Source organism: Cololabis saira, chromosome 24 (assembly GCF_033807715.1).
Source record: "Cololabis saira isolate AMF1-May2022 chromosome 24, fColSai1.1, whole genome shotgun sequence".
NCBI lineage: Eukaryota > Metazoa > Chordata > Actinopteri > Beloniformes > Belonidae > Cololabis > Cololabis saira.
In genome coordinates, this window is record NC_084610.1 from 26,682,812 (window position 1) to 26,708,214 (window position 25,403).

At 40.0% G+C, this 25,403-nt stretch overlaps 2 protein-coding genes across 5 annotated transcripts in view; one reads left to right on the forward strand and one right to left on the reverse strand.

Annotated features, from left to right (window-relative positions):
* The window catches only part of LOC133425373 (NLR family CARD domain-containing protein 3-like), a 33,419-nt gene extending 25,375 nt beyond the window's left edge, over window positions 1-8,044 (forward strand). For all 4 annotated transcript variants that reach the window (XM_061716212.1, XM_061716215.1, XM_061716214.1 and 1 more), the window contains 5 exons: window positions 1-1,161; window positions 1,244-1,417; window positions 1,862-2,032; window positions 3,703-3,749; window positions 5,014-8,044. The exon at window positions 1-1,161 is cut by the window's left edge and continues 640 nt beyond it. In XM_061716212.1, the coding sequence (XP_061572196.1) occupies window positions 1-1,161; window positions 1,244-1,417; window positions 1,862-2,032; window positions 3,703-3,749; window positions 5,014-5,552 (2,092 nt within the window). In that variant the 3' untranslated portion in view covers window positions 5,553-8,044. The remainder of the gene's footprint in view (window positions 1,162-1,243; window positions 1,418-1,861; window positions 2,033-3,702; window positions 3,750-5,013) is intronic.
* A 7,369-nt stretch (window positions 8,045-15,413) lies between these two features.
* LOC133425147 (frizzled-7-like) lies at window positions 15,414-24,528 on the reverse strand. Its single transcript, XM_061715827.1, has 4 exons — window positions 24,313-24,528; window positions 21,291-21,620; window positions 18,780-19,301; window positions 15,414-15,986 (listed from the first exon to the last, which is right to left on the reverse strand). The coding sequence occupies exons 1-4, from the start codon at window positions 24,526-24,528 to the stop codon at window positions 15,414-15,416; spliced, it is 1,641 nt and encodes a 546-aa protein (XP_061571811.1).
* Between the last annotated feature and the right edge of the window lie 875 nt (window positions 24,529-25,403).

Below are 25,403 nucleotides of genomic sequence, written 5' to 3' on the forward strand. Positions count from 1 at the left end.
TGCTCGTCTCTGGATCACATCACGACCCGCAGCAGCCAATCAGATCCCTCCTGAGTGTGTTGACATGGTGACAGAAGTCAGAGGGTTCACTGACCCCCAGAAGGAGGAATACTTCAGGAAAAGATTCAAAAATGAAAAGCAATCCAGCAGGATCGTCTCCCACATCAAGACGTCCCGGAGCCTCCACATCATGTGCCACATCCCGGTCTTCTGCTGGATCACGGCTACGGTCCTGGACAACGTCCTGAAAACCGAAAAGAGAGACGGGGGAGAGCTGCCCAAGACCCTAACGGAGATGTACATCCACTTCCTGGTGGTCCAGGCCAAACTGAAGAAGGTCAAGTATGACGGTGGCACCGAGACGGATCCACACTGGAGTCCAGAGAGCAGGAAGATGGTGGAGTCTCTGGGAAAACTGGCTTTTGAGCAGCTGCAGAAAGGAAACCTGATCTTCTATGAACCAGACCTGAGAGAGTGTGGTATAAATATCAGAGAGGCTTCGGTGTACTCGGGAGTTTTCACCCAAATCTTCATCGAGGAAAGAGGTCTGTACCAGGACAAGGTCTTCTGCTTCGTCCACCTGAGCGTCCAGGAGTTTCTGGCTGCTCTTCACGTCCATCAGACCTTCGTCAACTCTGGAATCAACTTGCTGGACGAACAAACAAGCTCTTGTGCTCTTGAGACGACGGGAGATACAGTTGCAGAGACGCACTTCTACCAGACCGCCGTAGACGAGGCCTTGCGGAGTCCCAACGGACATCTGGACCTGTTACTCCGCTTCCTCCTGGGTCTTTCGATGCAGAACAACCAGTCTCTCCTTCGAGGTCTGCTGACGCCAAAAGAGAGATCACAGATCGGCCAGAATACAGCGGACTACTTGAAGAGGAAGATCACAAAGAATCAGTCTGCAGAGAAAAGCATCAACCTGTTCCACTGTCTGAACGAAGTGAACGATCGGTCTCTGGTGGAGGAGATCCAGCGCTACCTGAGGTCGGGAAGTCTCTCCACGGATGAACTGTCTCCCGCTCAGTGGTCGGCTCTGGTCTTCATCTTACTGTCGTCAGAGAAAGATCTGGAGGTGTTTGACCTGAAGGAATACTTTGCATCAGAGGAGGCTCTGCTGAAGCTGCTGCCGGTGGTGGAAGCCTCAAGCAAAGTCCTGTAAGTGAAGACGGTCGTGTTTTTGTCATTTTGAGTGGTTGGTACCGATGAATGTCTAGTTATGTCTCCCGTTCTTCCTCAGACTGAGCGGCTGTCATCTCTCTGAGAGAGGCTGCAGAGCTCTGTCCTCCGTCCTCAGCTCCCCGTCCTCCGTCCTGAGGGAACTGGACCTGAGCAACAACGACCTGCAGGATTCTGGACTCAAGCTGCTGAGTGAAGGACTGAAGAGTCCGGCCTGCACCCTGGAAAACCTCAGGTTAGACTTCTTTTAACCCGTTGCCACTAGGGATGCAACGGTTCTCGGTATAAAACCCAACCGTTCGGTTCGCCCTCCATGTTCAATACGCCCTTGTGTGCCGAGTCATAGTCACTTTTGTAGCTCCGCCCACTCCCCCCTCACACAGAACAGACACGGAAAACAACAGTCATGGCGAGCACGAGCGGGGAGTTGAGAGACAAACGTTTGAAGAAGCACCGGCTTCATTTCGGTATTGCTGTTGAATACATTGACGATGGAGTGAAAACGGTTAGAAAAACTTGTACTGTCTGTAAACATCGCTTGAAACATTGTCCCATAATAAAAAGGAAACACAAGCAATATGAGCATCAACTCCCTGATGTAACGCTTTCTGCACACAGGACAATCGAGCGACTCGATAAGGAAAGTTCTCTCAGGAAGGTTCTGGTTTTTGTTCTGCAGCCTGTCAGGATGTCTGATCTCCCAGGAAGGTTCTGGTGTTCTGGTCTCAGCTCTGACCTCCAACCCGTCCCACCTGAGAGAGCTGGACCTGAGCTACAACCATCCAGGAGATGCAGCAATGAAGCTTCTGTCTGGACTGGAGGATCCAAGCTGGAGACTGGAAACTCTCACGTAAGGAAACTCTCACGTAGGGAAACTCTCACGTAGGGAAACTCTCACGTAGGGAAACTCTCACGTAGGAAAACTCTCACGTATGGAAACTCTCACGTAAGGAAACTCTCACGTAGGAAAACTCTCACGTATGGAAACTCACGTAGGGAAACTCTCACGTAGGGAAACTCTCACGTAGGGAAACTCTCACGTAGGGAAACTCTCACGTAGGGAAACTCTCACATAGGGAAACTCTCACGTAAGGAGACTCTCACGTAAGGAAATTCTCACGTAGGGAAACTCTCACGTAGGGAAATCTCACGTAGGGAAACTCTCACGTAGGGAAACTCTCACGTAGGGAAACTCTCACGTAGGGAAACTCTCAAGTAAGGAAACTCTCACGTAGGGAAACTCTCACGTAGGGAAACTCTCACGTAGGGAAACTCTCACGTAGGGAAACTCTCACGTAGGGAAACTCTCACGTAGGGAAACTCTCACGTAGGGAAACTCTCACGTAAGGAGACTCTCACGTAGGGAAACTCACATAGGAAAACTCTCACGTAGGGAAACTCTCACGTAAGGAGACTCTCACGTAGGGAAACTCTCACGTAAGGAAACTCTCACGCAGGGAAACTCTCACGCAGGGAAACTCTCACGCAGGGAAACTCTCACGTAGGGAAACTCTCACGCAGGGAAACTCTCACGCAGGGAAACTCTCACGCAGGGAAACTCTCACGCAGGGAAACTCTCACGCAGGGAAACTCTCACGTAGGGAAACTCTCACGCAGGGAAACTCTCACGCAGGGAAACTCTCACGCAGGGAAACTCTCACGCAGGGAAACTCTCACGCAGGGAAACTCTCACGCAGGGAAACTCTCACGTAGGGAAACTCTCACGTAAGGAGACTCTCACTTAGGGAAACTCTCACGTAAGGAAACTCTCACGTAAGGAAACTCTCACGTAAGGAAACTCTCACGTAGGGAAACTCTCACGTAGGGAAACTCTCACGTAGGGAAACTCTCACGTAGGGAAACTCTCACGTAAGGAAACTCTCACGTAGGGAAACTCACACGGTTCTGGTGGAGCAGAATCTCTACGAGCATTTAATTCATGTTAAAAACATAACCAGAAACCTGGGGTTTTCAATCAGGGGGGCGCGGACCCCTAGGGGGGCCGCGGAGGAACTGCAGGGGGTCCTCCAACTTAAAAAGAAATAAAGGCAATTTTAACCAAAATAATTTGAGAGTTAAAAATAAAAAATAAAAAACACATTAACAGGTGATAATAATCTACTTTTGAGTGTCACTTTTACCACTTTTAAACGCTGCGTAACCATTGTAAGATAAATAAAAGCTTCCGCGGTTGTAGCAATGGGTTGTAGCTGCTGCCGAGTTGACTTTGTTTTGGAAGTACGGATCTTATTTCTGCCCGTTTGGGGATACAAATATGCCTTTTACTAATACAAAGTTTAAAAAAAAAGAATCCAGTGGTTTAAATGTTGATACTAGGCAGTAAAAACTACGATTCTTCCATCGATGTGAACGAGAGAGACGGTTGTCTGGTCCAACTGGATAAACCGGATGCAGCAACGGAGGATGATGTTTCTGATCAGAACGCTGACAAATGGTCAACTCAGACAATCTCCATGCTCGTTCCTTGTGTTCCTGCTGACAGACTTTTCCTCCTTCCAGGCTGGATCCTACCGGACCACAGTGGTTGACGCCGGGTCTGAGGAAATGTAAGTAGGGGGTTTTATTGTGTGTGTTTTTCTTTTAGGTAATAAGGTTATTATATGTATCTGTGTAATTACGGCCCGAGCACTTACAGTGTGAAGGCCGTATTGTATCTGTAGGAATTGTTTTTCTTGTTTTTCTTCCGACGAAATGAGGGTCTTTTTTCCCCCTAAACATGCCCCAAAAATCACCAAATTTTGCGCCCCCTAGAAAACTTTGTTCCTCAAGCCCCACAATACGGTTTCACGTACATGCGAAAATCGGTACTCACCTGTATCATGTCACAACTTAAAGAAAAGTCTCTTGGCGCCATGGCCGTAACCAAACAGGAAGTCGGCCATTTTGAAATAATTTTGTCATTTTGGCGCAATTTATGCCAATCCTTGGGCAATTAATACGGCCTGAACCGTAACGTGCACCCAGGTGTGTTATACGTCAAAATGTGCGTCTCCATCCTGCGACAACGCGCATTACTTTTCTCAGTCAAAAGCGTTACCGTGGCAACGATAGATGCTAAAAAAGCGCACCCCCCCTTCATCTGATTGGTCCATATTTGATAGTTCCTACTTTCTGCCATAACTTTTGAATGGTTTGACATAGAGAGTCGTGGGTGGTTTCATCGCACTTAGTTTTGAATCCATGATCTGTATTGGTGAAAATTGCACGCGCGAGGGGTAGGAATTGGCGATATTTTACCATTCACGATTTACCATCAAAAAAATTCCCCACGGTAAGAATTTGTCATCTTGCGGTAAAAACCATAAATTCCCATTGATGACGTTGTTGTGAAAGAAAGAAAGAAAGAAAGAAAGAAAGAAAGAAAGAAAGAAAGAAAGAAAGAAAGAAAGAGAGAGAAGAAAGAAAGAAAGAAAGAAAGAAAGAAAGAAAGAAAACAAACGATAAATTCCCATTGATGACGTTTAGTAGCATTTAGTATCTTTTAGAGCAGTGATTTGGCTCCAAAGACTGAATGTGGTGATAGATTTATAGTTACAAAGGTGGAGTTGAATTGGTATTTTTTTTATTGTTATCTGGATAAATGCCAGAAATTATCGTGATTGATTTTTTAGTCCATACCGCCCATCCCTGGCGAGGGCCCGTTCATCGCTGCTTGCAGCTTTAATTTATAGTTGTTTTGCTGTGACTGTGCTATTCATAAGCTAGTTAGCTTCTGGGGAGTCCCATTTTACAAACCTCAATTGATTGCTATCTGTATTTGTGTTTTTAAACTATTTGTGAATAAACTCTGAACTCTGAACTCTCCGTCAGATTCCCGTCAGCTCAGCGTCGACACAAACACGGTCAACAAACACATCCGTCTGTCCGACGGAGACAGGACGATGACGTTTGTGGAGGAGGAGCAGCCGCTCCCGGATCACCCCGAGCACCCGGACCGGTTCGACCACTGGAACCAGCTGCTGGCGGCCGGCGCCGTGGCGGGCCGCTGCTACTGGGAGGTGTCGTGGACGGGGAAGGTGGACGTGGCGGTGAGTTACGCCGGGATCCGGCGGAAAGGGGAAGCAGCGGAGTGCGTGTTCGGGAGGAACGACCACTCGTGGTGCCTGAACGTCTCCTCCGTCCACGGCTGCTCCGTCCGGTTCAACAACAGAGGCATCTCCATCCCCGCCTTCTCCTCGTCCCCCGTCTCTCACCGCGTAGCCGTGTACGTGGACGTCCCCGCCGGGACTCTGTCCTTCTACAAGGTGGTCTCCGACGGCCTGGTCCACCTCCACACCTTCAGCACCGCCTTCACCCAACCGCTGTACCCGGGGTTCGGGTTCTGGCCCGGTTCCTCGGTGTCTCTGTAGAAGCAGGACGGACCCGGGACACATCCATGCACGACCCACGCTCAACTCAACTTTATTTATAAAGAACTTTGAGACAACAACAGCTGAAACATACGACGGAGTGTTAGGGTCAAACTAAGACAAAAAAATTGGAAATTACGAGAATAAAGTCGTAATATTACGAGAATAAAGTCGTAATATTACGAGAATAATCCTCAAAATTTTGACTTTTTTTCGACATTTCAACTTTTTTCTCAATATTTCATTTTTTTCTCGACATTTCGACTTTTTTCTCAACAAAGAAGCGGTAACATTACGAGAATGAAGTCGTAACATTAGGAGAATAAAGTCGTAACATTAGGAGAATAAAGTCATAATAAGAGAATAAAGTCGTAATATTTCGAGAATAAAGTCGTAACGTTACGAGAATAAAGTCGTAACGTTACGAGAATAAAGTCGTAACGTTACGAGAATAAAGTCGTAACGTTAGGAGAATAAAGTCGTAACGTTACGAGAATAAAGTCGTAACGTTACGAGAATAAAGTCGTAACGTTACGAGAATAAAGTCGTAACGTTAGGAGAATAAAGTCGTAACGTTAGGAGAATAAAGTCGTAACGTTAGGAGAATAAAGTCGTAACGTTACGAGAATAAAGTCGTAACGTTACGAGAATAAAGTCGTAACGTTAGGAGAATAAAGTCGTAACGTTAGGAGAATAAAGTCGTAACGTTACGAGAATAAAGTCGTAACGTTACGAGAATAAAGTCGTAACGTTAGGAGAATAAAGTCGTAACGTTACGAGAATGAAGCGGTAACGTTACGAGAATAAAGTCGTAACATTAGGAGAATAAAGTCGTAACGTTAGGAGAATAAAGTCGTAACGTTAGGAGAATAAAGTCGTAACGTTACGAGAATAAAGTCGTAACGTTACGAGAATAAAGTCGTAACGTTACGAGAATAAAGTCGTAACGTTAGGAGAATAAAGTCGTAACGTTACGAGAATAAAGTCGTAACGTTACGAGAATAAAGTCGTAACGTTACGAGAATAAAGTCGTAACGTTAGGAGAATAAAGTCATAACATTAGGAGAATAAAGTCGTAACGTTACGAGAATAAAGTCGTAACGTTAGGAGAATAAAGTCGTAACGTTAGGAGAATAAAGTCGTAACGTTAGGAGAATAAAGTCGTAACGTTAGGAGAATAAAGTCGTAACGTTAGGAGAATAAAGTCGTAACGTTAGGAGAATAAAGTCGTAACGTTAGGAGAATAAAGTCGTAACGTTAGGAGAATAAAGTCGTAACGTTAGGAGAATAAAGTCGTAACGTTAGGAGAATAAAGTCGTAATATTAGGAGAATAAAGTCGTAACGTTAGGAGATTTTTTGGGAGCTCATTAATAAAAAATGGAGAAAAGCAGTGGTCCAAGGGATGAGCCTTGTGGAACTCCCTTCTCAACAATTGTGTATTTGGATTGGATTCCATTAAAGTTAACTCACGTCTGTTATGGAGATATGAGTTGAACCAAAGATTTTGAGAATAAAGTGGTAATATTATGAGAATAAAGTGGTAATATTATGAGAATATAGTGGTAATATTATGAGAATAAAGTGGTAATATTTTGAGAATAAACTGGTAATATGAGACGGATCAGGACGAAGCAGGACGGCTCCAGAATAATGGAGATAAAACCAGGGGTGAAAGTAAGCCGGTACGATCCGGTATGATCCGGTACTCCGTACCACCAAAAGATTTTGTGCCAGTACGCAGTACCGGGAAAAAACGCACGAATTACTGACAATATACCTCACATACAGCGAGTCTGGAACTCTCGATTGTTCACACCAAAGACGGCGGTGCCGACCGCTCAGACAAATACCTCAGCTCTGCTTTCGTTATATACAGTTATATATATTTATCACAAAGACACATATATATATATATATATATATATATATATATATATATATATATGATATAATCTTGCTACACTAAGAGTCCCGGCCTGTTTTTTCGTAAGAATAAGATTTATAATATATGCGTACGGAGACAGACAGTCTATCTTTGATTTTTTTGTTTTCCTTTCTTTGTGATGTTAACTAAGTAATTGTAATTGTCACTAAAACTGCACTTTTTTTACTTTCATACATGTTTCTTTTTAATGTAAAGGCTCAACAGGAAGAGTCACATGACTGAAACGTTGAGTCTGTTCTTGTTCTTAACTTTAGCTCTAGCTCAGCTAACGGTTGGAAACTTACGCCCTTGTTGTTGTTGAGTTTTAAATATCGGTGACAACAGATCACTAAACTAAACAGCAGGCTATAAGTCTGATACTAATTAATACAAGTGTAATGTTGATTTTTAAACACCATCATAAAGCTAAATGGAGATCTGTGTTCTAACGTGGCAAAAAAACCAACCACATGAGTTATAATATGTTTGAATTAGTAGTTTCTAATTTTATGTATCTTAACAAGAACATCTGTAGAGCATTTAAACAAAATAAATCACATGGATAATATGTAACTTCAATGTGTTTGTGTGTTTATTAATAAAGTAGTAAGAAACTAATTAGTTACATAAGTATTGAGTTACGTAGGTACTTCCTAACAAAGTAAGTTATTTATGTTGGAAAGGTACTAATAGAGTAACTTAATTTCTTACTACTTATGTAACTTACGTTAGTAACTTACTTTCTTACTACTTAAGTTACTTTCTTACGTATGTTAGTAACTTACTTTCTACTTTATTAATACTTATGTACGTAAGTAACTTAGTTTCTTACTACTTAAGTTACTTTTTTACTACTTATATACGCAGTTAACTTTTTACTTTCTTACGTAAGTAACTTACTTTTTACTTTCTTACGTAAGTAACTTACTTTTTACTTTCTTAATACTTATGTAAGTAAGTAACTTAGTTTCTTACTAAAGTTACTTTCTTACTACTTATATACGTAGATAACTTACTTTCTACTTTCTTACGTAAGTAACTTACTTTCTACTTATTATTTATATATGTAAGTAACTTACTTTCTACTTTCTTACGTAAGTAACTTACTTTCTACTTTCTTACGTAAGTAACTTACTTTCTACTTTCTTACGTAAGTAACTTACTTTCTACTTTCTTACGTAAGTAACTTACTTTCTACTTTCTTACGTAAGTAACTTACTTTCTACTCTCTTACGTAAGTAACTTACTTTCTACTTTCTTACGTAAGTAACTTACTTTCTACTTTCTTACGTAAGTAACTTACTTTCTACTTTCTTACGTAAGTAACTTACTTTCTACTTTCTTACGTAAGTAACTTACTTTCTACTTTCTTATGTTAGTAACTTTCTACTTTTTTACGTAAATAACTTACTTTCTACTTTCTTGCGTAAGTAACTTACTTTCTACTTTCTTACATAAGTAACTTACTTTCTACTTTCTTACATAAGTAACTTACTTTCTACTTTCTTACATAAGTAACTTACTTTCTACTTTCTTACATAAGTAACTTACTTTCTACTTTCTTACATAAGTAACTTACTTTCTACTTTCTTACATAAGTAACTTACTTTCTACTTTCTTGCGTAAGTAACTTACTTTCTACTTTCTTGCGTAAGTAACTTACTTTCTACTTTCTTGCGTAAGTAACTTACTTTCTACTTTCTTACGTAAGTAACTTACTTTCTACTTTCTTACGTAAGTAACTTACTTTCTACTTTCTTGCGTAAGTAACTTACTTTCTACTTTCTTACATAAGTAACTTACTTTCTACTTTCTTACATAAGTAACTTACTTTCTACTTTCTTACGTAAGTAACTTACTTTCTACTTTCTTGCGTAAGTAACTTACTTTCTACTTTCTTGCGTAAGTAACTTACTTTCTACTTTCTTGCGTAAGTAACTTACTTTCTACTTTCTTACGTAAGTAACTTACTTTCTACTCTTACGTAAGTAACTTACTTTCTACTTTCTTACGTAAGTAACTTACTTTCTACTTTCTTGCGTAAGTAACTTACTTTCTACTTTCTTACGTAAGTAACTTACTTTCTACTCTTACGTAAGTAACTTACTTTCTACTTTCTTGCGTAAGTAACTTACTTTCTACTTTCTTGCGTAAGTAACTTACTTTCTACTTTCTTGCGTAAGTAACTTACTTTCTACTTTCTTGCGTAAGTAACTTACTTTCTACTTTCTTGCGTAAGTAACTTACTTTCTACTCTTACGTAAGTAACTTACTTTCTACTTTCTTACGTAAGTAACTTACTTTCTACTTTCTTACGTAAGTAACTTACTTTCTACTTTCTTACGTAAGTAACTTACTTTCTACTTTCTTACGTAAGTAACTTACTTTCTACTTTTTTACGTAAATAACTTACTTTCTACTTTCTTACATAAGTAACTTACTTTCTACTTTCTTACATAAGTAACTTACTTTCTACTTTCTTACGTAAGTAACTTACTTTCTACTTTCTTACGTAAGTAACTTACTTTCTACTTTCTTACGTAAGTAACTTACTTTCTACTTTCTTACGTAAGTAACTTACTTTCTACTTTCTTACGTAAGTAACTTACTTTCTACTTTCTTGCGTAAGTAACTTACTTTCTACTTTCTTACGTAAGTAACTTACTTTCTACTTTCTTACGTAAGTAACTTACTTTCTACTTTCTTGCGTAAGTAACTTACTTTCTACTCTCTTACGTAAGTAACTTACTTTCTACTTTCTTACGTAAGTAACTTACTTTCTTACGTAAGTAACTTACTTTCTACTTTCTTGCGTAAGTAACTTACTTTCTTACGTAAGTAACTTACTTTCTACTTTCTTACGTAAGTAACTTACTTTCTACTTATGTTAGTAACTTACTTTCTACTTTCTTACGTAAGTAACTTACTTTCTACTTTCTTGCGTAAGTAACTTACTTTCTACTTTTTTACGTAAATAACTTACTTTCTACTTTCTTGCGTAAGTAACTTACTTTCTACTTTCTTGCGTAAATAACTTACTTTCTACTTTCTTGCGTAAGTAACTTACTTTCTACTTTCTTGCGTAAGTAACTTACTTTCTTACGTAAGTAACTTACTTTCTACTTTCTTACGTAAATAACTTACTTTCTACTTTCTTGCGTAAGTAACTTACTTTCCACTTTCTTGCGTAAGTAACTTACTTTCTTATGTAAGTAACTTACTTTCTACTTTCTTACGTAAATAACTTACTTTCCACTTTCTTACGTAAATAACTTACTTTCCACTTTCTTACGTAAATAACTTACTTTCTACTTTCTTGCGTAAGTAACTTACTTTCCACTTTCTTGCGTAAGTAACTTACTTTCTTATGTAAGTAACTTACTTTCTACTTTCTTACGTAAATAACTTACTTTCCACTTTCTTACGTAAATAACTTACTTTCCACTTTCTTACGTAAATAACTTACTTTCTACTTTCTTGCGTAAGTAACTTACTTTCTACTTTCTTGCGTAAGTAACTTACTTTCTATTCTCTTGCGTAAGTAACTTACTTTCTACTTTCTTACGTAAGTAACTTACTTTCCACTTTCTTACGTAAGTAACTTACTTTCCACTTTCTTACGTAAGTAACTTACTTTCTACTTTCTTGCGTAAGTAACTTACTTTATACTTTCTTACGTAAGTAACTTACTTTCCACTTTCTTACGTAAGTAACTTACTTTCTACTTTTTACGTAAGTAACTTAGTTTCTACTTTCTTATGTAAGTAACTTACTTTCTTACGTAAGTAACTTACTTTCTACTTTCTTACGTAAGTAACTTACTTTCTACTTATGTTAGTAACTTACTTTCTACTTTCTTACGTAAGTAACTTACTTTCTTGCGTAAGTAACTTACTTTCTACTTTCTTACGTAAATAACTTACTTTCTACTTATGTTAGTAACTTACTTTCTACTTTCTTGCGTAAGTAACTTACTTTCTATTTTCTTACGTAAGTAACTTACTTTCCACTTTCTTACGTAAATAATGTACTTTCTACTTTCTTGCGTAAATAACTTACTTTCTTACTACTTATGTGCGTAAGTAACTTCTTAATATTTTTGAATTGGTAGTTTCTAATTTTATGTAGCTTAACAAGCGCATCTGTAGAGCATTTAAACAAAATAAATCACATGGATAAAATGTAACTTCGATAAACTGTGGCAGTTTGATGCTTTGCAGCACTTTTTTTTTTTTTTTGTTCTTTTGTTCCTACTACTTACGTAAGTAACTTAGTTTCCTACTACTCATGTAGGTAAGTAACTTAGTTTCTACTTTCTTACGTAAGTAACTTACTTTCTTACTACTGTTGTGCCACACAGCGGGTGCTGGTTCAGTGATCAAAGAGTTATTAATGATTGTCAAAGGACAATCCTTAAAGGAGCCGTCTGTAAGAAATGTCCAAAACTGGTACTGAAACAATACTGACTTGGTGATTGGGAGATAGGTGGAGGGTGGAGCTTCAGAAACAATACTGACTTGGTGATTGGGAGATAGGTGGAGGGTGGAGCTTCAGAAACAATACTGACTTGGTGATTGGGAGATAGGTGGAGGGTGGAGCTTCAGAAACAATACTGACTTGGTGATTGGGAGATAGGTGGAGGGTGGAGCTTCAGAAACAATACTGACTTGGTGATTGGGAGATAGGTGGAGGGTCGAGCTTCAGAAACAATACTGACTTGGTGATTGGGAGATAGGTGGAGGGTGGAGCTTCAGAAACAATACTGACTTGGTGATTGGGAGATAGGTGGAGGGGGGAGCTTCAGAAACAATACTGACTTGGTGATTGGGAGATAGGTGGAGGGTGGAGCTTCAGAAACAATACTGACTTGGTGATTGGGAGATAGGTGGAGGGTGGAGCTTCAGAAACAATACTGACTTGGTGATTGGGAGATAGGTGGAGGGTGGAGCTTCAGAAACAATACTGACTTGGTGATTGGGAGATAGGTGGAGCTTCAGAAACAATACTGACTTGGTGATTGGGAGATAGGTGGAGGGGGGAGCTTCAGAAACAATACTGACTTGGTGATTGGGAGATAGGTGGAGGGTGGAGCTTCAGAAACAATACTGACTTGGTGATTGGGAGATAGGTGGAGGGTGGAGCTTCAGAAACAATACTGACTTGGTGATTGGGAGATAGGTGGAGGGTGGAGCTTCAGAAACAATACTGACTTGGTGATTGGGAGATAGGTGGAGGGTGGAGCTTCAGAAACAATACTGACTTGGTGATTGGGAGATAGGTGGAGGGTGGAGCTTCAGAAACAATACTGACTTGGTGATTGGGAGATAGGTGGAGGGTGGAGCTTCAACATAAACATCAGTTGAGGGCTGCAACTCCTCTTTTTAAACTGGAATATCCTGGCTTGAGTGCTGTTGTCAGTGACATAAGTATTTGAAATGAACATGATTTTTAAATGTCTGTTGACATATCTGGGTCATTTTATGATTCGTTTTATTATTGCTCTTACATACAGCTCCTTTAATAATTAATAAAGTAGATTATTTATCAAATTTAATTATCAAAATGACTTAATCAAAACAACTTCTCTCATTCAAATTAATCAGAATTTATTCATACAAGTGTCAAGAAGATGGTAAAACAACACTTTGGATAAATTCTGATGGCTAAACTACACAAAAACAACACTAACTAAACATGTTCAGTGGTGTATATTATAATAAAATCAATTTAAAAAAGTGTCACTCAGTTTAAACACTTAGAAAGAGCAAATAAATACAAACAATGATATACAATATTAATACTCTAATCATGAAATATAATAGTCCTGTAAATACGTGAATAATTGATAAAAGTAACAGATTATAAACACAACAATCAACATCAAATTTAAATATTCACACAGTTTTGCACACGATAACTTTAACATGAGCAACATTTACACCGTGAAATAATTATATTCAAACAGTGAATAGAATACATATTACTCAAATACAACTACATGCAGAATTACTAGGAAGTAATTTTATGGACCTTTACTGGTGGTTTGCATTAATGGGCGTGGCAAAATGGCTCAACATCGCCCTGTAGAAAACTTTATTCCTCAAGCCCCACAATACAGTTTGACGTACATGCACGAAAATCGCTACACACCTGTATCATGTCACAACTTAAAGAAAAGTCTCTTGGCGCCATGGCCCAAACCCAACAGGAAGTCGGCCATTTTGAACATTTTGAATTAATCATGTAATTTTGGCGCAATTTATGCCATTTCGTCAGCCGTTAATACGGCCCGAACCGTAACGTGCACCCAGGTGTGTTATACATCAAAATGTGCGTCTCCGTCCTGCGACACCACGCATTACTTTTCTCTTTCAAAAGCGTTACCGTGGCGACGCTAGACGCCAAAAAGCGCGCCCACCCTTCATCTGATTGGTTCCATCCAAAAAAACTTTGCGCCTCAAGCCCCATAATACGGTTTGACGTACATGAACGAGAATCGGTACACACCTGTATCATGTCACAACTTAAAGAAAAGTCTCTTGGCGCCATGGCCGAAACCGAACAGGAAGTCGGCCATTTTGAACATTCTGAATTAATCGCGTAATTTTGGAGCAATATGAGCCATTCCTTCGAGAATTAATACGGCCCGAACTGTAACGTGCAACCAGGTGTGTTATACATCAAAATGTGCGTCTCCATCCTGCGACTACACGCATTACTTTTCTCTTTCAAAAATGTTACCGTGGCGACGTTAGACGCCAACAAGCGCACCCCCCCTTCATCTGATTGGTCCATATTTGATAGTTCCCCAAAAGGCACCAAATTTGGCATGCAAGCCAGGCCTGGCGGTAAATTTGATATTTTATGGTTTACATTAATGGGCGTGGCAAAATGGCTCAACAGCGTACTCTAGAAAACTTTGTGCCTCAAGCCCCACGATACGGTTTGACGTACATGCACGAAAATCGCTACACACCTGTATCATGGCACAACTTAAAGAAAAGTCTCTTGGAGCCATGGCCGAAACCGAACAGGAAGTCGGCCATTTTGAATTAATTGTGTAATTTTGGCGCAATTTATGACATTCCTTCAGCCGTTAATACGGCCCGAACCGTAACGTGCACCCAGGTGTGTTATACATCAAAATGTGCGTCTCCATCCTGCAACAATGTGCATTACTTTTCTCTTTCAAAAGCGTTACCGTGGCGACGATAGACGCCAAAAAGCTCGTCCCACCCTTCATCTGATTGGTCCATATGGATAAAATTTCGTGCCTCAAGCCCCAAAATACGGTTTGACGTGCATGCACGAAAATCGCTACACACCTGTATCATGGCACAACTTAAAGAAAAGTCTCTTGGCGCCATGGCGGAAACCCAACAGGAAGTCGGACATTTTGAATTAATTGTGTAATTTTGGCGCAATTTATGCCATTTCAAAAGTCAAAAGCGTTACCGTGGCGACGCTAGATGCCAAAAAGCGCGGCCACCCTTCATCTGATTGGTCCATATCTGATAGTTCCTACTTTCTGCCATCACTTTTGAATGGTTTGACATAAAGAGTCGTGGGTGGCGTCATCGGACTCGGTATTGAGTCCTTGAACATAATTGCGTGCAAATTAGCCCCGCCCCTTTTTATGATTGGTTGATATCTGATAGTTCTTACTTTTTGCCATAACTTTTGAATGGTTTGACATAAAAACTTGTGGGTGGTTTCATCGGACTTAGTTTTGAGTCCTTTACCTTTATTGTTGAAAATTGCATGTGCGAGGGCCCGTTCATCGCTGCTTTCAGCTTTAATTGTCATTATTATTATTGTTAACGGCTTTGTTCCCATGGTATCCAAGTATCCAGACCCAGACCACGTTCACCTCAGACCAACATGTAGCACCAGGTCCAGGGTGGAACTATTCCACTCTCTGAGGTGAAACACCAGCTCATCTCGGTCCTGCGTGACTTTCCCAGCCGACGGTTCCCCTGAACTCCGCCCGCCGTCCCTCCGCGCCGCTCGGCCTCCTGCAGAACCGCTGCCAGGACCGCAGCGTCTTCCTGGTCCAGATCCAGCAGCCGGAGGCGACGCCGGCCGCCATCGTCATCAGGTACTTGACCATGAACACGGAGAAGTGCGGGGCGTCGAGCGGCGCAGCGTTCCCGCCCGGGCAGGGCACCCCGAGGTGCCGGCAGGTCCTGCGGCGCCACGCCGCCTCCCAGCGCGGCCGGGCCGCCTGCTCGTACAGGAGGCAGGCGGCCACCGCGCCGGCCGGGACCCCGTACAGCGCTCCAAACACGCTGATGCGCAGCATCAGCCTCTCCAGCCGCTCCGTCCGGTCGCCGCGGCTCCTCACGGCCGCCCGGATCCGGACCAGCGACCGGAGCCCGGCGAGCAGGAGGGAAAACCCGGCCAAGAGGCAGACGAGCTGCGGCGCCAGGACCAGACCCGAGGTTCCCACGTAGCAGACGCCGGCCAGCGGGTCGCCCTCCACCCGGCCGGCGGCCATGACGGCGGCCGTCTGCAATTTCAATTCAACTTTATTTTATTTATATAGCGTCTAATACAGGGGTCGGCAACCCAAAATGTTTTAGTCATATTGGACCAAAAACAAAAAAAACTAATATCTGGAGCCGCAAAAAATGTCAAAGTCTTGTATCAGCCTTAGAATGAAGGCAACACATGCTGCATGTATCTATATTAGTGGGGGAAGATTTTTTTTTTTATTATGCACTTCGAGAAAAAAGTCGAAATGTCGAGAAAAAAGTCAAAATTTCGAGAAAAAGGTCTAAATGTTGAGAAAAAAATCGAAATGTTGAGAAAAAAGTAGAAATGTTGAGAAAAAAGTCAAAAATTTCAAGAAAAAGGTCTAAATGTTGAGAAAAAAATCGAAATGTTGAGAAAAAAGTAGAAATGACGAGAAAAAAGTCGAAATGTTGAGAAAAAAGTCAAAAATTTCAAGAAAAAGGTCTAAATGTTGAGAAAACAGTCGAAATATTGAGAAAAAAGTCGAAATGTCGAGAAAAAAGTCAAAATTTCGAGAAAAAGGTCTAAATGTTGAGAAAAAAATCGAAATGTTGAGAAAAAAGTAGAAATGTTGAGAAAAAAGTAGAAATGTCAAGATTAAAAAGGAAAGGAAAAAGGAAGAAAAAAGGGAAAAAAGAAGAAAAAAGAAAAAAGGAAAAAAAGAAGAAAAAAGGAAAAAAGAAAAAATAAGAAAGGAAAAGAAAAAAAGGTGAAACATTTTACGACAACAGCACAGCAGGCAGGTGGAAGCAGCAATGGGATGACCGGGGGGGATCGAGAACGCAGCTCCTGAAGCTCCGGCCTGCAAACATGCACAAAAAAGAAAAAAGGGGGGCCGGCACAAGAAACTACGGGAAAGATGGACAAAAATGATAGCTATGAGATACTTATAATAAATAAAAATGGAAATGGAGAAGAGAGGAAGGGAAGAGGAGAGGAGAAGAAGGGTGAGAGGCACCGCCCAGCGGATCATGTCGGTGCCCCCTGCAGCATAGGCTTATAGCAGCATATCTACCACCAAGCTATATTTGAGACTAACTATTATAGTTTTGTTCTATAGCTGCAACTATGACTACTGACTCTAACACACTAGATCAGGGGTCGGCAACCCGCGGCTCTTTAGCGCCGCCCTAGTGGCTTCCTGGAGCTTTTTCAAAAATGTTTGACCTTTTTTTCTTTTTTTCCTTTCTTTTTTAATCTTGAAATTTTGATTTTTTTTCTCTAAATTTTAACTTTTTTCTCAACATTTCGACTTTTTCTCCACATTTCAACTTTTTTCTCGAAATTTTGACTTTTTTCTCGACATTTCAACTTTTTTCTCCACATTTCAACTTTTTCCTCGAAATTTTGACTTTTTTCTTGACGTTTCGACTTTTTTCTCAACATTTCGACTTTTTCTCGACATTTCCACTTTTTTCTCAATATTTCTACTTTTCTCCACATTTCAACTTTTTTCTCGACATTTCAACTTTTTTCTCAATATTTCTACTTTTCTCGACATTTCGACTTTTTTCTTGACATTTCGACTTTTCTCAATATTTCGACTTTTTTTCAACATTTTGACTTTTTTCTCAACATTTCGACTTTTTTCTCAACATTTCGACTTTTTCTCGACATTTCCACTTTTTTCTCAATATTTCTACTTTTCTCCACATTTCAACTTTTTTCTCGAAATTTTGACTTTTTTCTCGACATTCAGCTTTTTTCTCAACATTTCTACTTTTTCCTCGAAATTTTGACTTTTTTCTTGACGTTTCGACTTTTTTCTCAACATTTCGACTTTTTCTCGACATTTCCACTTTTTTCTCAATATTTCTACTTTTCTCCACATTTCAACTTTTTTCTCGAAATTTTGACTTTTTTCTCGACATTCAGCTTTTTTCTCAACATTTCTACTTTTCTCGACATTTAGACTTTTGTCTCGAAATTTTGACTTTTTTCTTGACATTTCGACTTTTTCTCCACATTTCAACTTTTTTCTCGAAATTTTGACTTTTTTCTCGACATTTCAACTTTTTTCTCCACATTTCAACTTTTTCCTCGAAATTTCGACTTTTTTCTCGACATTTCCACTTTTTTCTCAATATTTCTACTTTTCTCCACATTTCAACTTTTTTCTCAATATTTCTACTTTTCTCGACATTTCGACTTTTTTCTTGACATTTCGACTTTTCTCAATATTTCGACTTTTTTTCAACATTTTGACTTTTTTCTCAACATTTCGACTTTTTTCTCAACATTTCGACTTTTTCTCGACATTTCCACTTTTTTCTCAATATTTCTACTTTTCTCCACATTTCAACTTTTTTCTCGAAATTTTGACTTTTTTCTCGACATTCAGCTTTTTTCTCAACATTTCTACTTTTCTCGACATTTAGACTTTTGTCTCGAAATTTTGACTTTTTTCTTGACATTTCGACTTTTTTCTCGAAATTTCGACTTTTTTCTCGAAATTTTGACTTTTTTCTCGACATTTCGACTTTTCTCAACATTTTGACTTTTTTCTCAACATTTTGACTTTTTTAGTACATAATGAAAAAAAAAAAACCTCCCCCAGTTCTAACTAATATAGAAACATGCAGCATGTGTTTCTTCATTCTAAAGCTGATACAAGACTTTTCATTTTTTGCGACATATTAGTTTTTTGTTTTTGGTCCAATATGACTCAACATTTTGAGTTGCCGATCGCTGCACTAGAGTTTACACCACCTAGAGATTTACCAACACCAGCTAGAGATTTACCAACACCAGCTAGAGGTTTACTAAACACTACCTAGAGATGACCCACCTGCAGAGCCGGCGCCGCCCAGGCCGCCAGGTGGAAGTAGCCGGACACGGCCTGGATGGACTCGGACCCCCACCTCCTCCCGGCCGACAGGAACCAGGACAAGCCCAGGACGAGCCACCACAGGGAGCCAGCCGCGCCAAAGAAGTACAGCACGACGAAGAGGAGGGTGCAGCCCGGGTCGTGGGTGCCCTGCGACACCAGCCGGTACCCGTCCGGCTGGAACCGGGCCGAGCACGCCGGCCGGCCCCCCAGCAGCACGCCGGCGCCGTGGCCCGCCGCCACCATGAAGTAGCAGACGCTCATGAAGAGGACGGGCCTCTCCGGGTAGCGGAGCCGCCGCGGCTCCAACAGGTAGGTGACGAGGGTGAAGGCGGTGCAGACGCAGCACAGGCCGGACCAGGTACCGACCCAGACCCGGCTGAACTGCAGCTCCGCCTCGCTGAAGAACATGAGGCCGTCGGGCTCGCACGGGGCGCCGCAGTCCGCCGCCCCCAGGAACCGGTAGTGCAGGTAAGGCGGCACCTGCAGGAAACAATCACCATTTTATAGACCACAATCCCAACAGATTGTTTATTTTTATCACGTTTTTGTATCAGTAGCAGCTAAATATCAAGACAAGGCAAGTTTATCTGTACAGCACAATTCAACACAAGGTAATTCAAAGTGCTTTACATCAACATTAAAAGTGGCAAGACACAATTGAACAGTAAATAACAAATACAATGATAAGAAAAGAGGTAAAATAATAGAAAGCACAAGTTGTTAAAAAGTAAAGGCAGTAGATCCAGCAGGTACATCTCATTCTTAAGTAGAAAACTTTTTGCACACCGGATTTGCTGAAAGGTGCGTCGGAAGAGGAAAGCTGCAGCCAAATATATAAAGAAAACCCCTGCACACCTTCTTCTCACCGTACTCGTGTTTATTAGGCCAACGTTTCGGTCATAGGCCAACGTTTCGGTCATAGGGCAACGTTTCGGTCATAGGCCAACGTTTCGGTCATAGGCCATAGGCCAACGTTTCGGTCATAGGCCATAGGCCAACATTTCGGTCATAGGCCATAGGTCATAGGCCAACGTTTCGGTCATAGGTCATAGGCCAACGTTTCGGTCATAGGCCAATGTTTCGGCCATAGGTTATAGGTCATAGGCCAACGTTTCGGTCATAGGCCATACGTCATAGGTCATAGGCCAACGTTTCGGTCATAGGTCATAGGCCAACGTTTCGGTCATAGGCCATAGGCCAACGTTTCGGCCATAGGCCATAGGCCAACGTTTCGGTCATAGGCCATAGGCCAACGTTTCGGTCATAGGCCATACGTCATAGGTCATAGGCCAACGTTTCGGCCATAGGCCAACGTTTCGGCCATAGGTCATAGGTCATAGGCCAACGTTTCAGTTATAGGTCATAGGCCAACGTTTCGGTTATAGGCCATAGGTCATAGGCCAACGTTTCGGTTATAGGCCATAGGCCATAGGCCAACGTTTCGGTCATAGGCCAACGTTTCGGTCATAGGCCAACGTTTCGGTCATAGGTCATAGGCCAATGTTTCGGTCATAGGCCATAGGTCATAGGCCAACGTTTCGGTCATAGGCCAACGTTTCGGTCATAGGCCATAGGCCAATGTTTCGGGCATAGGTCATAGGTCATAGGCCATAGGCCAACGTTTCGGTCATAGGTCATAGGTCATAGGCCATAGGCCAACGTTTCGGTCATAGGTCATAGGCCATAGGCCAACGTTTCGGTCATAGGCCAACGTTTCGGTCATAGGCCAACGTTTCGGTCATAGGTCATAGGCCAATGTTTCGGTCATAGGCCATAGGTCATAGGCCAACGTTTCGGTCATAGGCCAACGTTTCGGTCATAGGCCATAGGCCAATGTTTCGGGCATAGGCCATAGGCCAACGTTTCGGTCATAGGCCATAGGTCATAGGCCAACGTTTCGGTCATAGGTCATAGGCCAACGTTTTGGTCATAGATCATAGGCCAACGTTTCGGTCATAGGCCATAGGTCATAGGCCAACGTTTCTGTCATAGGTCATAGGTCAACGTTTCGGTCATAGGCCATAGGTCATAGGCCAACGTTTCGGTCATAGGTCATAGGTCAACGTTTCGGTCATAGGTCAACGTTTCGGTCATAGGTCATAGGTCATAGGTCAACGTTTCGGTCATAGGCCAACGTTTCAGTCATAGACCTTTTTCAAGGCAAATAGGTCTATGACCGAAACGTTGGCCTAATAAACACGAGTACGGTGAAAAGAAGTTGTCCGGAAGTTTTCTTTTTATATTTGGACACATCTCATTCTTAAAATGACAAGAATTACGTTTCTATACGGTTAAAACGTACAAAGACCGGGTCAAATACAGGATTACAAAAGTAATCCGTGCCAATTTGTGCGGTGCACAATGCCTGCATTAAAAAAGTATTTACTTTAAGAGTACGCTTAAATAACAAATAAAATGAAATAAAATGATGAGAAAAGAGGTAAAATAATAAAAGGCACAAGTTGTTACCTGTAGTTGCAGAGGGCAGGTGAAGGGCAGGTCCGGGCCCGGGTATGAGCCCGTGTCCGAGCCCGGGTCCTGGTCTAGGTCCGGGTTCTGACCCACGCAGAGCTCTCCGGCGCCGTGGACCGGCAGGTTCTGGCAGCGCAGCTTGTCGGGCCAGCGGAAGCCGAAGCGGTTCATGAGCGGCTCGCAGCCCCGCCGGGCCCGGGTGCACAGGGACCGGCAGGGGGGCACGGGCCGGTCCAGGACCGTGCAGACCGGCACGTACATGGAGCACAGGAAGAACCGCAGGTCCGGGGAGCAGCGGACCTGGACCAGCGGGTAGAACTGGTGCACCTGCGACAGACGCACAAGTGGAGGCATTTGATTAGCCTTTAATGGGCGTTGGGAATAAACAGGGAATAAACCTATTCCACATTCCACCACCAGGTGGATCCCCGGCACTTTCAGGGGTCAGTTCGATCACAGACATATAAACGTAGACGCCCCATCGAGAGCTGCTGCTGATACGTCAACGTCGCCGCCATATTGGATGTTCAAGACTGTAAACTAAAACAAGTAAATGGACTTATTTTCATAAAGCATCTTTCTACAAAGAAATGTACGTTTTACGTCTCATTTATTCATTCACACACGCACTAATATACTTGGAAACAGTTAGAAACCAAATATAATATATTTAATTTTCTCAGATGGCTTCTCATCCTTTTTTCCTCTTTTTTTCTCCTTTTTTTCCCTTTTTTTCATCTTTTTTCCCCCTCTATTTCCCTCTTTTTCAACTTTTTTTCTCTTTTTTCATCTTTTTTTTCATCTTTTTTCCTTTTTTTCTCTTTTTGTCTTTTTTTCCTCTTTCATTTTTTCTTTTTTTTCATCTTTTTTCCCTCTTCTTTTTTCCTCTTTTTTCTCTTTTTGTCTTTTTTTCCCTCTTTTTCATTTTTTTTCTCTTTTTTCATCTTTTTCCTCTTTTTTCCTTATTTTCATAAAGCACCTTTCTACAAAGAATTGTACGTTTTACGTCTCATTTATTCATTCACACACGCACTAATATACTTGGAAAACAGTTAGGCACCAAATATAATATATTTAATTTTCTCAGATGTTAAAAATAAGAACTTATTGAGGGAGGGATTCTTTTTTTCCTCTTTTTTCATCCTTTTTTCCTCTTCCTTTCCTCTTTTTTTCTCCTTTTTTTCCTATTTTTTCTTTTTTTCATCTTTTTCCCCCTCTTTTTTTTCTTTTTTCAACTTTTTTTTCTCTTTTTTCATCTTTTTTTAAATCTTTTTTCATCTTTTTTCCTCCTTTTTTCCTCTTTTTTAAAATTTTTTCATCTTTTTTCCTCTTCTTTTTTCCTTATTTCCATAAAGCATCTTTCTACAAAGAAATGTACGTTTTACGTCTCATTTATTCATTCACACACGCACTAATATACTTGGGAAACAGTTAGGCACCAAATATAATATATTTAATTTTCTCAGATGGTAAAAATAAGAACTTTATTGATCCCACATAGGAGTAATTCATGTTATATCAGCTATAGAGAACAAGGTAGTGCCGGAAAACAATATATATCCCCCTCACAAAAATAAGAAAAATAGAGAAACAGATTTTCACATCAACAAAACATATTTTTAAATTTTCAAGTAACAAAATAACATGTTTTAACTATTTTTCAGTTTTTTTTCAATTATTTTTTTGTCCGAAAAATTGTTTTGTTGATCTATTTTTCTTATGGTAAATTTTTCAAATAACAAAATAACATATTTGAACAATTTTTCAGACAATAAAATAACATTTGAACCATTTTTCAGACAATAAAATAACTGGAAAAAATCTAAATAAAATGTTTCAAATATGTTATTTCGTTACTTGAAAAATTTGCGTCACTGCGGCCGGTTAGGACAGTCCAATAGAAAATAAAGCAATGGAATTGATTTTGTCGCTGACGCTCGCTCGCAGTCAGGACACACTAACTCCGCCGGCTGGAGCTTCCACCATTTTTCCGTAGCGGTGTATCGCGTCATTCAGGCAGCCAATCAGCACAGAGCCTCATTATCATAGCCCCGCCCACTCAGAATCCTGCATAGATAATGAGGTTAGAGAATGGGAAGATAAAGACATGGTTTAGGGCAGGGGTGTCAAACGTGCGTCCCGAGAGAGATTTTCATGCGGCCCGCGAGAAGTTTCCAACGCAAAAAAACGAAATGTTAATTTAGTAAAAAGGAAGGCATAAATAAATGCCATGAATCGCAGCATATCCCATAATATATTTCTTCTACAAATCCATCGTTATTCCACAAAGAGAGCAGTTTGACATTTTTTTAGTTTTCTAGAATGCATTTGCCGATTTTTATTTCTTTGTAGACGGTCGTTAGACGGTCGTTTATTTTTATTAACTGACTACTATTATATATTTTCGCAGGAAAAATATCACTGCTAAAAAAGATGATAGAAGATGATAGAAGATATTAAAAAAGAAGTGCTGACTTTTTCAGCACACTGGCGTAAATATCCTCGCCAATTTTTAAAAATAAATACACTTAATTGTACTGGAAAAATGTCTAAATCACAAAGAAACACTCTATTTTAATTAAATTTCCTATAAAAAAGCAAAATATAAAAAAACATACTTGTTTCTGTTTATCTTTGTAAAATGATATTAAAAGTATCTTAAATAATTAGAAAAAAAACGAGACATTTCAAGAAAAGATCCTGAAGAAATATATTTTACATAACTAGAGTGTAAACAAAGTGCATATTTGCATAACTGATATTGGATTAGATAACAATAGTAAAAAAAAAGTATTAGAAAAAAATTTTTTCGCACTGTTTTTGTTATTTTGAGCGTGCGGCCCGCAAGAAAAAAATTGGTCAAATCCGGCCCGCCAAGAAAAATGAGTTTGACACCCCTGCTTTAGAGGCTGAATTTCTAATTTATTTAGCAAAAACAATCAAAAGCTTGTTTTTAAGACATTCATATATGTATAATCTGTCACAAAGCCCCATGGTGGGCGTGTCACGCGTCTCTCACCTCCAGCCCGGCCGACTCCTGGTCCGCGTGGCCCAGCAGGTTGGGCAGGATGGTCCGGTTGTACGGCAGGTCCCAGCAGAGCGGGACCGACACCGTCTGGCAGAGACCGTGATCCGGGACGGGAACCTCATGGTGGTCCTGACCGGAGCTGGACCCCAAGACCAGGACCAGGACCAGGACCAGAACCAGGGAGGGCACCCGGAACCAGCACCTCATCACAGCCACACTGGTACAAATACTTTAAAAAAAAATAAGTCAACATTTTGCATGAGATTATTATTTAGATCAAGAAAGACTAGTCTTTGTATAAACTACTTAATTTTATGTATGTGAATAATACGTTTTGCAAGTACAGTCAACTTAATTGTGTTAAGTTCACTTTATTTATCAAAATTAAGTTGACTTTAAAAAGAAAAAATGGAATAAAAAAAAAGAAAAAAATGTTTTAATAAAAAATTAAGTTGACTTTATTTACCAAAATTAAGTTCACTTTACTTACCAAAATTAAGTTCACTTTAAAAAAGAAAAAAAAGAAAAGGAAGGAAAATAAATAAATAAAAAAGGAAAAAAAATAAATGAATAAAAAATTAAGTTGACTTGCAAAAATTAAGTTCACTTCACTTACCAAAATTAAGTTGACTTTAAAAAGAAAAAAGAAGGAAAAAAAGGAAAAAGTATAAATAAATAAAAAAGGAAAAAAATAAATAAATAAAAAATTAAGTTGACTTGCAAAATTAAGTTCACTTAATTACTAAAATTAAGTTCACTTCACTTACCAAAATTAAGTTGACTTTAAAAAGAAAAAAAAGGAAAAAGAATAAATAAATAAAAAAAGAAAAAAAAAGAAATAAATAAAAAATTAAGTTGACTTTACTTGCAAAAATTAAGTTGATTTTATTTACCAAAATTAAGTTCACTTTAAAAAAGAAAAAAAGGAAGGAAAAAATAAATAAATAAATTAAAAAGGAAAAACATAAATAAATAGAAAATGAAGTTGACTTGCAAAAATTAAGTTCACTTTATTTACTAAAATTAAGTTCACTTCACTTACCAAAATTAAGTTGACTTTAAAAAGAAAAAAAGAAGGAAAA